General features: G+C 45.8%; 1 protein-coding gene across 1 annotated transcript in view; it reads left to right on the top strand.

Annotated features, from left to right (window-relative positions):
- The window catches only part of LOC139255875 (protein CC2D2B-like), a 558271-nt gene that overhangs the window by 491168 nt on the left and 49969 nt on the right, over window positions 1–17134 (top strand). Inside the window, exons 35-36 of the mRNA XM_070874046.1 lie at window positions 1897–2010; window positions 11297–11431. Coding sequence (XP_070730147.1) covers window positions 1897–2010; window positions 11297–11431 — 249 coding nt within the window. The remainder of the gene's footprint in view (window positions 1–1896; window positions 2011–11296; window positions 11432–17134) is intronic.

Genomic DNA, 17134 nt, shown 5'->3' with positions numbered 1-17134 from the left:
ACAGAAAACAGAGCGTTGGGATAAATAGGTCATTTTCTGGTTGGCAAACAGTGACTAGTGGGGTGCCGCAGGGATCGGTGCTGGGTCCTCAACTATTTACAATCTATATTAATGACTTGGATGAAGAGACCGAGTGTAATGTAACCAAGTTTGCTGATGATACAAAAATGGATGGGAAAGCAAATTGTGAGGAGGACACCAAAAATCTGCAAAGAGATATAGACAGGCTAAGTGAGTGGGCAAAAAATTGGCAGATGCTGTATAATGTGGGAGAATGTGAGGTTATCCACTTTGGCAGAAATAATCGAAAGCAAATTATAATTTAAATGGAGAAAAAATGCAAAGTGCTGCACTACAGAGGGATCTGGGCGTCCTTGTGCATGAAACACAAAATGTTAGTATGCAGGTACAGTATGTAATCAGGAAGGCAAATGGAATGTTGATTATTACAAGGGGGATGGAGTATAAAAGCAGAGAAGTCCTGCTACAGCTGTACAGGGCATTGGTGAGGTCACACCTGGAGTATTGCATACAGTTTTGGTCTCCGTATTTAAGGAAGGATATACTTGTATTGGAGGCTGTTCAAAGAAGGTTCACTAGGTTGATTCCGGACATGAGGAGGTTGACGTATGAAGATAGGTTGAGTTGGTTGGGCCTATACACATTGGAGTTCAGAAGAATGAGAGGTGATCTTATTGAAACATACGATAATGAGGGGGCTCGACAAGGTGGATGCAGAGAGGATATTTCCACTCATAGGGGAAACTAAAACTAGGGGACATAGTCTCAGAATAAGGGGCCGCCCATTTAAAACTGAGATGAGGAGAAATTTCTTCTCTCAGAGGGTTGTAAATCTATGGAATTCTCTGCCCCAGAGAGCTGTGGTGCCTGGATCATTGAATATCTTGAAGGCGGAGATAGATTTTTGAGTGATAAAGGAATAAAGGATTATGGGGAGCGGGCTGAGTTCATGATCCAATCAGCCATGAATGGCGGAGTAGGCTCAAGGTGCTAAATGGCTTGCTGCTGCTCCTATTTCTTACGTTCTTATGTTCTTATGACCATCGTTGAATCCTGCACCATCAATGTTCTGGGGGGTGCACCATTGACCATAAATTTAACTGGATCAGCCACATAAATACTGTGGCTACAAGAGCAGGTCAGAGGCTGGGTATTCTGTGATGAGTGTCTCGCCTCCTGACTCCCCAAAGCCTTTCCATGACCTACAAGGCACAGGTCTGGAGTGCGATGGAATACTCTCCACTTGCCTGGATGACTGCAGCTCCAACAACACTCAAGAAGATTGCACCATCCAGGACAAAGCAATCTGCTTGATTGGTACCCTATCCACCACCTTAAACATTCCCTCCCTCCACCACTGGCACACTGTGACTGCAGTATGCACTGTCTACAAGATGCATTGCAGCAACTGGCCATGTCTTCTTCGACAACGTGATCTCTATCATCTAGAAGGACAATGACAGCAGGCGCATGGGAACACCATCACCTCCAAGTTTCCTTCCAAGTCACACACCATCCTGACTTGCAAATATACCGCCATTCCGTCATCATCGCTGGGTCAAAATCCTGGAGCTCCCTACCTAACAGCACTGTGGGAGTACCTTAACCACACGGACAGCAGCGGTTCAAGAAGGTGGCTCACCATCACCTTCCACAAGGGCAAGTAGGGCTGGCCTTGCCAGTGATGCCCACATCCTGTGAATGAATAAAAAGAAAATTGTTCATGGTCACTTTTTATTCTGGTAAAACTACCAATATCCCAAAGTGTGGGATTGTAAATGTTATAAATTTGCACATTATTAATATCTATGAACACGTTGTTTACTTGAAGAAGAATGCCAACTAATAGCTTCAATTAATTTTACTTTCTTTCAGCAATTTATTCATCTGATACTTGGAGGTAAAGAGGACCATGCAGTCCTTCTTTGTAACTATCTCTTGTACATGAAGATGAATGCTTTCATACTCATAGGAACCTCAATTGTTGAAGTAAGTACAGTAATTATAAAGATTTATTTTGTAGCTCAGTTTCCAATTCATATGCCTGTTCATGACTTGGTAGCTTTGTTATTTAAGATAGAAAAAAGTGAGAGCAAAGACAAGAAGAGAAAGGCAGACAATAGTGAAAAAAGTAAACAGGCAGTTTGTTCCACATTCTATTTTAATTCCATTGTTTTTAAAATAAACAAACTGAAAGAAAACAATACTACTTTGAAGGAAATAGCTAGGAAGGGTGGGTGCAATGATGAGCAGAGGAGAAAAACTGGTTGAGGATGAGGAGGTTTCTGATCTCTCGTCACCCTCCCTTGGGAGGAGCAAGTGAGAGTGGGGGTGAGTGGATGGAGGGTTAAGGAAAGTGACAGTGGAGCAAGGGAAGGGGAAGATACAACGGTTGAGTAGGTAGTTCAAAGGACAAGAGGTATGGGTGGTAATGGGAGAGAGGGTGTGGTAGGAAGAGGAGCAGATATTGAGATGGCGAAGGGATATGGGGGGGAAATGGGAAAAGAGGTGGAAGAAATTCGAGTGATTGGGTAAGAGGATGGGAAGGGAGCCGCCAAGGGCCAAATTTCCCTCTGCACCAGCCCACAGACATCACCTCCCAACCAAAAGGAAGGACAAAAAGAAGAAAAAGACATGAGACAGAAGCAGAAGAGAAGAAGATTTAAGGGGAGAGAAACAGAAGAGAAGAGAAAAAAGCATAAAAGGATAGGCATAAGAGACGAAGAGAGTAAACCATATTCTCATGTACAGTGTGACAAGAGATCTACTAATAATATATTAAAAATCTTACATCTGTGTGCACTCCCCAGCTACAAGATCTTACTTTCTTTTGTAATTTTTATTACATTTTTGTCAGCTTTATCCATTATAAATTTTGGAAGTTGCCTATGTAAATTTGTCACTGAAATTACACCCTTCCACCAGTAGTGGCACTGTTTCACCTCCATTTTGCATCTCTGAGCTCGTCAGTCTATACGAGAGAGAAATATCTTGTTAAACATCTTGGCCTAAAAATTCATTTCAGCGTGAACTGGGCGCAGGGAACGATCCCTGTGGCTGAACAGATAGGTCTGAGGCAAATCTGATATTGGGCATCGGGCTTCATGTAAATGGGCTTCAGTGAACATAGGTCTCCTCCTGGGCATCCCCAGGCAGCTCACCGGCGAAGAGGTTTCGAATTTTGGGCCTCTGCATCGGCAGCAGTGACCTTCAGGTAGGTCATTAAAGGGGAAGGGAATGCGATCCTGAGGGGCTTAATTGAGAAAGGGAGGGTGATCAGGAGGGTGGGGGGAGGCCAGGAAAGGGAGGATGGTCATGAGGGAAGGGACAAACCAGGAAAGGGCTGATCGGATGACCAAGACATTGCGTGATCTGGAAGGAGGGCGATCGGGACAAGAGGCAATCCAGACATTGGGACGGGGGCGATCGGGGCATTGGGACAGGGCAGCCAAGGTGACATTCGGGATGGGATCATGGTGCCGATGAAGACCTGGTTGTCCCTGCACCGGCTGCATTCAGTGCAACCTAGTTTTATACATGAGGCATATACAAAGGGCTTAATGCCCATTTCAAACATGCGTCCAACTTTCTCTCTCGGCCACCTGTTTTGCATTACTAAAATGGATGACCAAGCGGAAACTCTATGCCATTAACTGTTATTTGTATACTCCAACACTCTCACAATCAATGACAGCTCATAGATTGGAGAAGAGTGGAAGTTCTGCCACTGCAGCAGCTACTTAAAAGATTGTAGCAGATATCTTTTAAAAGGAAGGATGATTTTGACTTGCTGAACATGAAATCTCTAATAATCATGAAACTTTAGTTCTAAAGCTCTTTATGCTTGCCTTGATGATTTGAATCAATCATGCCTGTCTGAACTTGGGCTGTTTCAGCTTGCTCTGGGTTGACTCATGTCTGTCTGGGTTTTGCTGACTCCTGCTGTCCAAATGATTGGACTGAATGGGTTGACTTCCAGCTGATTTTGGGACAATGGATGACCCTTTTTATATCTGAATTTTCAATAACAACCCTTTTTCTAGGTTCAAAAGTCAAAGTTTAGTTAAGACATATACCCCGGTAATGTGAATGTGCCAATCAATTTTGATAGGTATATGCTAGAAATTATGGCCACAATTATGCGTGTTCTGATGAGATCAAAATACACTGACTATCAGGGAAAGATTGGTATTGGACGGTAACACTCACGAGATGTCAGACTTTGCACCAGGCGCAGAGGTCTTGCCTCTCGTGAGAAATTGGGGTTACCGCCCCCAAAAATGAGTAGTGTGCAAAATAAAGCGCTCCACTTCCTTTCTGGGGTGGTAGCAGGGCGGATGCATCGGGAACGGGGCGCAGCACTAGGCACAGGGCCGCCTAACTCTGCCGCGTAAGGGGGCTCTTCCCTTAATTAAAGGGAAGGGCCCAAGCTGCATACTCTGTAGCAAAAAAAAGGGTTCGACCTACACCAGGGATTGGGGGCTGCCATGTCAACAGCCCGGCACTCAAGCAGAGTGCGGGCTGACCGATCGCAGCACAGACGCTGCGTTCCAAGCACCAACAGGGAGCAGAAAAAAAGTTGAAGGATTCTCTTTAACAGCAGCACACCTCCCCTTTAAGTTTTGCTCCAGGAGCTGCAGGCTGCCCAGTGCATGTCCCCTGAAGCTGTCGCTGTCATCGCCTGCCGCAGCTTCAGCGTGTTATGTATGTAAACCTGGAATTACCATGTCTAACCACCAGAGGGCCTATCCCCTGGAGTCCCAAGAGATCCCACAATCCCTTGGGAGCACCTGTATATAAGGAATCCTCACAGGCTGGAGAGGCACTATGAGATCTGCAATAAAGGACTATGGTCACACTTTGAGCTTGCAGCATCTAGTCTGACTCTTTATCCAAGACATAGCAACTGGCGACGAGATACAGATAACGAACCCCAACGCAACAATGCAGAGAACTGTGGGCATCCTGGAGAAATTTTCAGAGGGAGATGATTGGGAAACCTTCATGGAGTGACTTGCCCAATACTTCGCGGCCAACGAGCTGGAAGGAGACGCTGCCAAACGAAGGGCGATCCTCCTCACTATTTGCGAGCATCCACGTATGGCCTCATGAAAACCCTGCTCACTCAAGCAAAACCCACAGACAAGTCATACCATGAGTTGTGCATACTGGTCTGGGAGCATCTAAACCTGAAGGAAAGCATTCTGATGACGAGGTATCGGTTCTACACGTACAAGAGGTCTGAAGGCCAGGAAGTGGTGAACTACATCACCGAGCTAAGGCACCTTGCAGGACATTGCGAATTTGAAGGACACTTGGAGCATATGCTCAGGGACTTCTTTGTACTTGGCATTGGCCATGAAGTAATACTTCGCAAACTTTTTACTGTAGCGACCCTAACCTTGAGTAAAGCCATAGCGATAGCCCAGGCATTTATCTCCACCAGTGACAATACCAAACACTAGTGCTGCTGCAAGTACTGTGAACAAAGTAACGTTGTTTTCGAATTGAAATGTACATGGCAGGACTTATACGCCTGTAGCTGCATGTCTGCAGATGACGCAGAGTCCGCCATCAAGGGTGATAAATACAAGGCAATTAACACCTCGTTAGCACTGCGAGGGTGATCTTAGATTCCATTCATGCCGCTTCAAAGGATACGTTTGCAAGGGCTGTGGAACCAAAGCATGTGCAGGCGAGCTGCAAACCCTGCTAATCCTGCAAACCACCATGTAGCAGAGGAGGACAAATCCACGGTGGATCATGACGAACCAGAGCCTCAGACCGAGGAGGCAGACGTATATGGGGTGCACACATTTGCCACAAAGTGTCCCCCAATAATGCTGAAGGTTGAATTAAATGGACTCCCGGTGTCCATGGAGCTGGACACGGGTGCAAACTAGTCCATAATGAGTAAAAAGACTTTCGATAAGTTATGGTGCAGCAAGGCTTCAAGGTCAATCCTGACTCCCATTTGTACCAAACTCAGAACGTACACAAAGGAACTGATTCCCGTAATTGCCAGTGCTACCGTAAAGGTCTTCTACGATGGAGCGGTGCACGAGTTACCACTCTGAGTGGTACCGGGCAATGGCCTCACACTGTTCGGCAGGAGCTGGCTGGGAAAGATACGCTGGAACTGGGACGATATCCAAGCGCTTTCGTCCATCGACAACACCTCATGTGCCCAGGTTCTAAGCAAGTGCCCCTCGCTGTTCGAACCAGGCATCGGAAAGTTCCAAGGAGCAAAAGTGCAGATCCATTTGATTCTGGGGGCGCGACCCATCCATCACAAGGCGAGAGGGTGGAGATCGAGCTGGACAGGCTGCAATGAGAGGGCATCATTTCGCCGATCGAATTCAATGAGTGGGCCAGTCCGATTGTCCCAGTCCTCAAGGGAGATGGCACCGTCAGAATCTGTGGTGATTACAAAGTAACTATTAATCGTTTCTCACTGCTGGATCAATACCAGCTACTGAAGTCAGACGACCTATTTGCGATGCTGGCGGCAGGGAAAACGTTCATGAAGCTGGACTTGACCTCGGCCTACATAATGCTGGAGCTGGAGGAATCTTTGAAAGGCCTCACCTGCATCAACATGAACAAAGGTCTCTTCATTTACAACAGATGCCCATTTGGGATTCGATCGGCCGTGGTGATGTTCCAGAGGAACATGGAAAGCTAGCTGAAGTCAGTCCCGGTCTTCCAGGATGACATCTTGGCTACAGGTCGGGACACCATCGAGCACCTGCAGAACCTGGAGGAGGTTCTTAGTCGGCTTAATCGTGTGGGGCTCAGGTTAAAATGCTCGAGGTGCGTTTATCTGGCACCTGAAGTGGAGTTCCAGGGGAGAAGAATCGCAGCTGATGGCATCAGACCCACCGAGAACGCAGAACGTGACAGAGCTGCGGTTGTTTCTAGGACTCCTGAACTATTTTGGTAACTTCTTACCGGGTCTTAGCACACTGTGTGAACCACTGCACTGTGTAAGGGAGATGAATGGGTATGGGGTAAAAGCCAAGAAAATGCCTTTGAGAAAGCTAGGAAGCTGTTATATTCAAACAAATTGCTTGTGCTGTATGATCAATGTAATGCGTCATCGTACGGGGTCGGGTGTGTATTGCAACAAGCTAATGAATTTGGGAAATTGCAACCGGTTGCTTATGCATCCAGAAGTCTGTCTAAGGCCGAGACGGCTTACAGTATGATCGAAAAAGAAGCGTTAGCATGTGCTTACGGGGTAAAAAAAATCATCAATATCTGTTTGGGCTCAAATTTGAATTGGAAACCGACCATAAGCCGCTTATATCCCTCTTTTCTGAAAATAAGGGAATAAATACGAATGCATCGGCCTGCATCCAGAGATGGGCGCTCACGTTGTCCGCAAACAACTACGCCATCCGCCACAGGCCAGGCACAGAAAACTGTGCCGATGCTCTCAGTAGGCTACCATTGCCCACCACCGGGGTGGAGATGGCACAGCCTGCAGATTTAGTTATGGTAATGGAAGCATTCGAGAGTGAGCAATCACCTGTTACCGCCCGACAGATTAGAACCTGGACGAGCCAGGACCCCTTAAAAAAACTGTGTGCTCCACGGGAGTTGGTTTAGTGTCCCGTTAGAGATGCAGGAAGAAATAAAGCCGTACCAGCGGTGCAAAGATGAAATGTCTATACAGGCAGACTGCTTCCTATGGGGCAATCGGGTAGTTGTGCCAAAAAAGGGCAGGGACACTTTCAATGGTGATCTCCACAGTACCCACCCAGGCATCCTAATAATGAAAGCGATAGCCAGATCACGTGTGTTGGCCCGGTATCGATGCAGACTTAGAGTCCTGTATGCACAAATATAATACATGTTCCCAGTTAAGCAATGCACCCAGGGAGCCACTAAATTTATGGTCTTGGCCCTCCAAACCGTGGTCTAGGGTTTATGTTGACTATGCAGGCCCATTCTTGGGAAAAATGTTTCTAGTGGTTGTAGATGCGTACTCCAAATGGATTGAATGTGTGATAATGTTGGCAAGCCGTTCGCTGCCACCATTGAAAGCCTACGACCCTGTTTGCCATGCACGGCCTGCCTGTAAGTGACACTGGGCCGTGCTTTACCAGTGCCGAATTCATGGAATTCATGACCCGCAATGGGGTCAAACATGTCACATCTGCCCCGTTTAAACCAGCGTCCAATGATCAGGCAGAACGAGCAGGTCAAACAATCAAGCATAGCTTGAAAAAGGTAACTGAAGGCTTACTGCAGACTCGCTTATCCCGAGTCCTGCTCAGTTACCGCACAAGACCCCACTCGCTCACCGGGGTCCCTCCCGCTGAACTGCTCATGAAAAGGGCACTTAAGACGAGGCTCTCGTTAGTCCACCCTGATCTACACGAACAGGTAGAGAGCAGGCAGCTTCAACAGAATACACATCATGATCGCGCAAATGTGTCACGCGAAATTGAAGTAAATGATCCTGTATTTGTGTTGAACTATGGACAAGGTCCCAAGTGGATTGCTGGCACTGTTTTGGCCAAAGAGGGGAGTAGGGTGTTTGTGGTCAAACTCCCAAATGGATTCACCTGCAGAAAACACTTGGACCAAACCAAACTCAGATTTACAGACTATCCAGAACCACCCACAATAGACTCTACCTTTTTCGACCCTCCAACACACACACAAGTGGCAACCGACCCAGCGGTTGACCACGAAGTAGAACCCAGCACCCGCAGCAGCCCAGCAAGGTTCACCACCCCCAGCAGCCCAGCAAGGCCAGCTGCGCAGCAGCCCAGCGAAGGCCCAACAAATGACTCACGAACACCAGCATTTGCACCGAGACGATCAACCAGGGAAAGGAAGGCCCCTGATCGACTCACCTTGTAAATAGTTACACTATTGATTTTGGAGGGGGGGGGGGGGTGGGGAGGAGTGTTATTGTGTATGTAAACCTGTAATTACCATGTCTAACCACCAGAGGGCGTATCCACTGGAGTCCCAAGGGATCCCACAATCCCTTGGGAGCACCTGTGTATAAGGAGGTCTCACAGACTGGAGAGGCACTCTGAGATCTGCAATAAAGTACTGTGGTCACACTTACTTTGAGCTTGTAGCATCTAGTCTGACTCTTTCTCCCAGACATAACACGGGGTAATACCCAATTTAGGATCTAGACGCTACGCAAGGTGATGACGACAGCATCGCCAACGCAGCCGAGCGGGCGCTACGGGTTACCGTTACTGCTAAACACCTACTTCTGCTCGCAAAGTCGTTTGTGACCCCCAACAGGAGGTGCAAAGGCCCTGAATTTCTAGGCCTATATTTATATATCTTCACTATATAACATCACTGAGATTATATAAAGTCTCAAATGGCATAATTAAAGTAAACCCAGACTATTACTTCATACAAGACTACATGAGAATGTATATTTAAATTACATTTAAAATACAGCTTAGAAAAAAATGTTTTTATTCAAAAGGTGAGAAATGTTTGGAATAATCTACCATGTAAAGCAGTTGAGTCGTCAACATGATCGGAGTTTAGAATGCAACTGGTGAGTTAGGAGCACAATAGGAATAAGCTTCAAATGACCTTTTGTTGTTCTTAACTTTATTGTTATTATATTCCTCATTATCAGCAGAGTCCTCATTTAGGAAGGGCACACTCTTTTGTTCCTTAGGTGAACCCAATATCTGCTTTTTCTATTTTGGCACACAGATCCGGATGGTTGTGTGTTTTCTTTGGAAACATATCACTAAGCAGCAATTGGTGAACTAGATAGTACTTCCTTGTCCTACTTTCTGGCAGGGTAGGATCTGCCAGCAAAATTTTGAACTTATTTTCGTGCAGCGACCAACAAGCACAGGGTTCCGCAAAAAGATAGCTTGAAGTCTGAAATAGTTTATATGCTGTCACCAATTCTTGACTTACCAGCTCAGGGTGATAAGTTGCTGCTGTGCTGCAAGCTAGCTTGAAGACACAGATCCTCACAACTCCATTTCCAGATTTTCTACAGATATTTGTATGTATTGATTGTCTGCATGAGGAATAGTGATAGATTACTTATTGTAACCAGTAATTTCTTTGTCCTTTGAAAAAAATAAACTTCACAATGTTACATCTGGGTCCACACCTCATTCTCCTTCCAACCTTGTGTACCTGGGAGCTGTTTTATGCTGAAGTTTTTAGTTACCATTTTTATTGTAATGTTTCAGTGCTCTTGTTGGTTCCTTGGGTTTCACCAATTCCTCCTCTAGGCAACAAATAAAGGCTTGCTTCAAATTGAGGCTATAGTGCTGCTGGATTAATGAGGATCACCTGATCACCAAGAGCGCAATATTTATTAAGAACACTTTGGGAAATAATGATTCCACGTAGGAAGATGCAATATGAATTTGAAGTTTCAAAGAATGAGCAAGATTACTTATATTAAGTAATCCAATTCTCTGTTATAGTCAATATATTATTTCCAATCATAGGTAATAATCATTTATTGCAAGATTATTTTACTCACCAGAAAAATATATTTTATTCATGACTTTGTTACTTGTATGTTAACATTTTTTTCAGCATTTGTGAAATTCCACAATACAATGGTTACCAATGTGATATATTCTGAAGAGGCCAAAATTCCTTTTGCACTAATGCCAGGATCATAACTACTAATGCAGTCTAGCACCAAACCCACTGAAGTATGCAATGTCAATGAAAGGCACAATATTGGATGGGGCCAGTGGCTTCCCATACCACTGTGGGGACATCTCAGGCTCCTGCCTTTCACAAACTGCTTGGGAATCTGGCATCTTTGCCCATTCTGGGATGAGGACTGGGCTCCTGATGGACAAAAGTGGGCTCCACTAGGCTACCTTCTTGCCAGTGGCACCCACGTTTGCCCATGAGGAGCCCAGTCCACCTCTCTTCCCGAGGTATATGACCTAAACTATAGGCCAGGTCCCTGTGAGGCCAGGGCACTGGAATTCCAGCTCCAGCCCCATGTCTTATGTTGATGCCCTTGTATGGGTGGGTATAGGCCATTCCAGAAACTAAGCCCCACAGCTAAAACCTGGTGTATCTGAGTCCCACCAAAGTTTGTGGCTATTCCAGTAGACTCCCACCAAATTTACGGCTCAGGAATTTCGGCCCTCTTATCTATATGCTTGCTTTCTAAAATATACCTATCTTCTATTTTCATGTTGTAAATTTTGGTCTTGTGTTTTCTTTAGGTCTTAAATATGCTGTTTCAAGTGGTATCCTGATTCATAACCTCACAACTTCTATTTTAAAGGGACCAACAGCTTATGTGATTACTCAAGAAAAAACAAACACCATGATTTGGAATCCAGAAACTGGAGAGTGTTATGAGCAGTTTCATGCTTTTTGTCCAATGCAAAGTGCTGATTGCCTGATCAATAATGAAAATGTGAGTGTCCTTGGACATAAAAGCATAATTATTTCAGTTAAAATTAGCTGTGCACTGTGACCATATTTTTAGAATAACTTGTCATAAGCTAGACTTCAAGGCTTAGAAATTTGATCGCACCTGAAAATGTTCACGCAAGGGGCAGGGTGCACTCTGCATGCATCTGTTCACGTGGTCCAAAGCAGCACATTAAATTAGACCTGGTACCTCATTGAAATGCCGGCACTACCCATGCTATTCATTGGCTGCATGCCTATTGGAGGGTGGGAAATGGCATTAACCTCACACTTACTGACATTGAATTTTTAGCCCATTTCCCAGGATTAACTATATCTCCTATTTTGGGATCATCTGCAAATTTCAATGCCTATAACCAAATTATCAATTTATACAGTGAACAGAAATGGCTCCAGAACTGAATCCTGACGGACATCACTACCCACTTCTAAACACTCTGTAAAACTGCCCTTAACTCCTACTTTGTTAAACCATTTTTTAATCCAGTTTGCTATCTGCCACCTCCCCACAATTCCATATCCCTTAATCTTCTCTAGTAATCTCCTGTGTGGTATACATCCATTGCAGTTCCCCCTTCTTCCATGTCCGTTAACTCCTCAAAGAATTTTATGAGGTTTGTCAACTGCAATTATCCCTTTTGAAATCTGTGCTGGCTACTTCTAACAATTTTCTCTTTATCTAGACACATGGTAATTTCATCCTTAATTTAAAACTCTAAAATTTCCCTACCACATTTTTAACTTAAAGACACATTACAGAAAAATATGCAAAAATGCTTTTACATGAGGCTCAGCTTTCATCACAACAGCGTCAAGGAGATTATATCACACATCGAAGGGCCTACAGCACAATAAAGTATCTAACTGAACACTCCAAAAAGTGGACTGGGGAGGAGTTGGCAGCAGCAACGGAGGAGGCACAAATACAGAGAGAGGCTGAGGACAGCACAGACCTGCGAGGAGTCAGCACCAGCAGCAGAGGAGGTAGATACAACTCCAGCAGATGTCAAAACAGCAAAATCAAGGAGTGACATCACAGGTCAGCAGGTAGGTGATTGGTGAGTGAGTATTAGCATTTTATTCCCTCTAACTTAACTAGATAAACCAATTAATTCAACTATAAATAATCATGTGAATAAATTGTGGCTGAAATTCGGTACGGGGGCGGTACCCAAGGCAAGGCAGGACTTCCTGTGCCAGGTGGGGAAGTCCCGCCCCAGCAGCGAAATTGGGGTTACTGCTCCACTTCCTCCCAGGGGTGGGACCGGGGCGCTAACTGTGGGAATTTACCAGCGCTACACAGAGCACAGGGCCCTCTCCTTCCATGAAAGGGTAAGGCGGATTGCGAACTCTGCAATGGGGTGAGGGGCCACCACTTCACCATCGGGGAGCAGGGTGCCTTGGCAGCAGCCTAGCACAGAAGTGGAGTGCAGTGCTGCAACATCGCGGCATAGACCCTGCAAATTCGACAAGGCAAGGCCACAACTGGTAAATCAACCATTGTAAAGAAATTGCGCGTTGCACCTCCCCTTTAATTTTCACCCCACGAGTGGCGTGCAGCCCGGTTCGTGACCTGCGAGGCTGGCGCAGACATCGCCCACGATGGCCTCACGGGGTGCTACCGAAGTTTCGCTCTGGAGCAAAAACAGGTCGCTACTCATGGCGATGCGAAGTGGTAGCGGCCCCGTGCCCCAGGCAAGAAATCATTTGTGCACAGTTAGTGATCCCTGGGGGCGCTAATGGGAGGCATAAACGATGGAAATTTCTCCCCTAAAGACTTTAACTAAGAGAGCGAGAAAAGCGGCTGGAGATAAAGGTGGGCGTAACTTTTAAGATGCTTCGGAGGAAAATTCAGTACCATGCTGCTTCCTGTTAGTACCAGAAGATGGTGCTAATGGGGCGCTGAAGCAGTAGCGCTAGGCATAAGAACATAAGAACTAGGAGCAGGAGTAGGCCATTTGGCCCCTCGAGCCTGCTCAGCCATTTAATGAGATCATGGCTGATCTGATCTTGGGCTCAGCTCCACTTCCCCGCTCACTTCCCATAACTCTTCACTCCCTTATCGTTCAAAAAATCTGTCTATTTCCACCTTAAATATATTCAATGACCCAGTCTCCACAGCTCTCTGTGGCAGAGAATTCCACAGATTTATCACCCTCAGAGAAGAAATTCCTCCTCATCTCAGTTCTAAATGGGTGACCCCTTATTCTTAAACTATGCCCCCTAGTTCTAGATTCCCCCATGAGTGGAAATATCTTCTCTGCATCTACCTTGTTGAGCTCTCCTCAGTATCTTATATGTTTCAATGAGATCCCCTCTCATTCTTCTAAACTCCAATGAGTAAAGGGCGAGGCGAATCCAGCAACGCACAGCAAATCCGGCCCCTCCGTTGCATCGCTGATACAAGGTACCAGCGGGGATTTCAATGGCAGGCAGATCGTGATGTCAGTGAGTGTGCAATTCTCACTGGCCGCCTGATCTGGAATATTGATTGTCGCCACTTATTTTAGCTCCTCGACCACACAGCGACAGAGAGAGTTGGCGTGCAGCTCCAGGAAGCCAGCTCCAATGACGTTATTTAGAGGCATCAGCCTTAATCACTCCCAGCTGTCAGGGCAGGTCAGTTTCAGTGATTTCTTGTCAGTTTCACCCACTAGAGAAGTTCCTATGAATAATTTAAAGCTTCCTTTGTCGCAGCAGTCTTCTGGCCATTACAAAACAGCTAAATTTATTGTTCAAAGATTCAAACTGCTACACTTGACAACACTAATGGGGGCTGTACTTGTATGCCACCTCACCTTCCAGGATCTACAGCGGCGGGAGCATAGGCAGCCAGAAATACAGGAATGCATGCAGAGGGACAAGGAGGGACATCAGGGCTCAGACCAGGAGGCCTTAGTCTCGGAGGGTATTCCGACAGCACTTCTCCTGCCTTCAATTAAGTGAGGAGCAGTGTATTAGATATCCGCATCACTGAAATGATGGTCAATGAACTCTGCCACCTCCTCCAAACAGAGCTCCAGTCTCACACCAGGACGACTTAAACCCCAGGTCCCTTTTGCTCACCACATCCCCATCATACCTTCCCTGTGTCATGCCATATCACAGCATCCACAGCAAACTCCATTAAATTTATCACATCACATTTATTCTATTAACTAATGGCCCTTGTACTACTGTAGTTGAATAGCTGTCATTGTGTGAAAGATGTGAGATGTGGATGTGAGTGTTGCTAGGTATAGATTGGTGCTGGGTGTAGTGCTTTGGGCAATGTGGTATAGGTGGCGGTATGTAGCATTTGTTGAAGCATTCAATCACCCTGACCACCCAACTGAGGTGGATCAGCCATGAGCACACCTGCTCCAGCTCCTTTTCCTTGCTGTGCTTCTCCTGGCTGAGGCAATTCTGAGGTTGAGGTGCTGCAGTATCAATAAACCATCCCTTTTAAGTACTGGGGAAAGCGTGTGATGAGTTGTGATTAGAATGCACTCTATATTGGTCCACCATTTGAGTGCAATGTTAATGAGCTAGGCCCCTAAGACTTAATATAGCATTCTAATCATTTCTTTGAGCAGTGAGAATGAATTTTGCGTGCAGTGTAAAACGTTAGTACCTGGTGCTAATTCTCAAACTTTTCTTATGATACCACCCATTCCTGGGCTATAATGAATTTCTAGCCCTTAGTTTTAAGTTTATTTCTGTAAGTTAGTTAATAGTCGAATAAATAGAGGCATGGAAGAGCACCTCAGTCCTGTGGAATGGACATCCTGTGCCATTTGGGAAATCTAGAACACTTCCTGTGTGCTGGACAGCCACATGTGCAGGAAGTGTTGTCGGCTGGAGGAGCTCAAGCTCTGGCTTTCGAAGCTTGAGCAGCAGCTGACAGTGCATCCATGTGTTTGAGATTTATGTGGATAGCATGTTTTAGGAGGTGGTCATGTCGCAGCGCAAGAGTGTGCAGGCAGAGAGGGAATAAGTGACCGTCAGACAGACAAGGACCAGGCAGTTAGTTCAGGAGTCCCCTAATATATCTCACTCTTTAACCAGTATTCAGATGGTTCCCCTGGGGAGTACAGCCAGAGCCAAGTACATGGCACCATGGGTGGCTCAGCTGTACGGGGTGGGGGTGGGGGGGGGGGGGAAGGCGGCGGTGGGTGGAAGGAAGAAGAATGGGAAGGCAATAGTGGTAGGGGATTCAATAGTTAGGGGAACAGACAGGCGTTTCTATAGCCGCAGACATGATTCCAGAATGGTATGTTGCCTCCCTGCTGCCAGGGTCAAGGATGTCACTGAGTGGCTGCAGAAGATTCTGAAGGGGGAGGGTGAACAGCTAGAAGTCGTGGTTCACATTGGTACCAACAACATAGGTAGAAAAAGGGATCAGGTCCTGCAGGCAGATTGTAGGGAGCTAGGAAAGAGATTAAAAAGCAGGACCTCAAAAGGTAGTAATCTCTGGATTACTCCCTGTGCCACAAGCTAGTGAGTATAGAAATAGAAGGATAGAGCAGATGAATGCTTGGCTGGAGAGATGATGCAGGAGGACTTCAAATCCTGAGACATTGGGACTGGTTCTGGGGGAGGTAGGACCTGTATAGACCGGAAGGTTTGCAACTCAACAGTGCCAGAACCAATGTCCTTGTGCTGTTGGGGAGGTTTCAAACAAATTTGGTAGGGGGTTGGGTACCAGGATGTAGCATTAGAAAGGAGAAACAAATGCATATAAGATGGGGAGAGGCAGATAGCACTAGAGTAAGAAATAGTAAGGTATTAAGTGGGGTCACACTGAGAGAGAATACAAGAAGGTGTATGACAGGTTTACAGTGCATGTGTATAAATGCACGAAGCATGGTAAATAAGGTTAGTGCGCTGCAAGTGCAAATAGCCACATGTCAATATGACGTCATGGTGATAACGGAGACCTGGCTCAAAAAAGGGCAGGTTTGGGTTTTAAATATTTCTAGATATAAAGTGTTCAGGAAAGATAGGGAAGGAAATAAAGAAGGCAGTATTGGTTAAGGAGAATGTTACAGTGCTGGGGAGAGAGAGGGCATCCTATAGGGGTCAAGGACAGAATCTATTTGGTTAGTGTTAAGAAATAATAGAGGTGCCATTTTGCTACTAGGTCTCGGCCACCAACTAGTGGGAAAGATATAGAGGAGCAAATTTGCAGGAAAATTACAGAGAGGTGCAAGAACTATTGAGTAGTAATAATGGGGACTTCAATTATCTTTATATAGTCTGGGATGTTAAAGACAAATCGTATATAATTAACCTGATTGAGTTTTTTGATGAGGTATCGGAGAGGGTTGATGAGGGCAATGCGGTTGACATGATGTACAGGGACTTCCAAAAGGCATTTGATAAAGTACCACATATTAGGTTGGCCAGCAAAGTTGAAGTCCATGGAATAAAAGGGACAGTGGCAGCATGGATACAAAATTGGCTAAGTGATAGGAAGCAGAGAGTAGAAACATAGAAAATAGGTGCAGGAGTAGGCCATTCGGTCCTTCACGCCTGCACCGCCCTTCAAGAAGATCATGGCTGATCATTCACCTCAGTACCCCTTTCCTGCTTTCTCTCCATACCCCTTGATCCCTTTAGTCGTAAGGGCCACATCTAACTCCCTCTTGAATATATCCAATGAACTGGCATCAACCACTCTCTGCGGCAGGGAATTCCACAGGTT

This window comes from Pristiophorus japonicus, chromosome 3 (assembly GCF_044704955.1).
Source record: "Pristiophorus japonicus isolate sPriJap1 chromosome 3, sPriJap1.hap1, whole genome shotgun sequence".
In the NCBI taxonomy this organism is placed as follows: domain Eukaryota; kingdom Metazoa; phylum Chordata; class Chondrichthyes; family Pristiophoridae; genus Pristiophorus; species Pristiophorus japonicus.
This window is presented reverse-complemented; position numbering and strand designations above follow the sequence as displayed.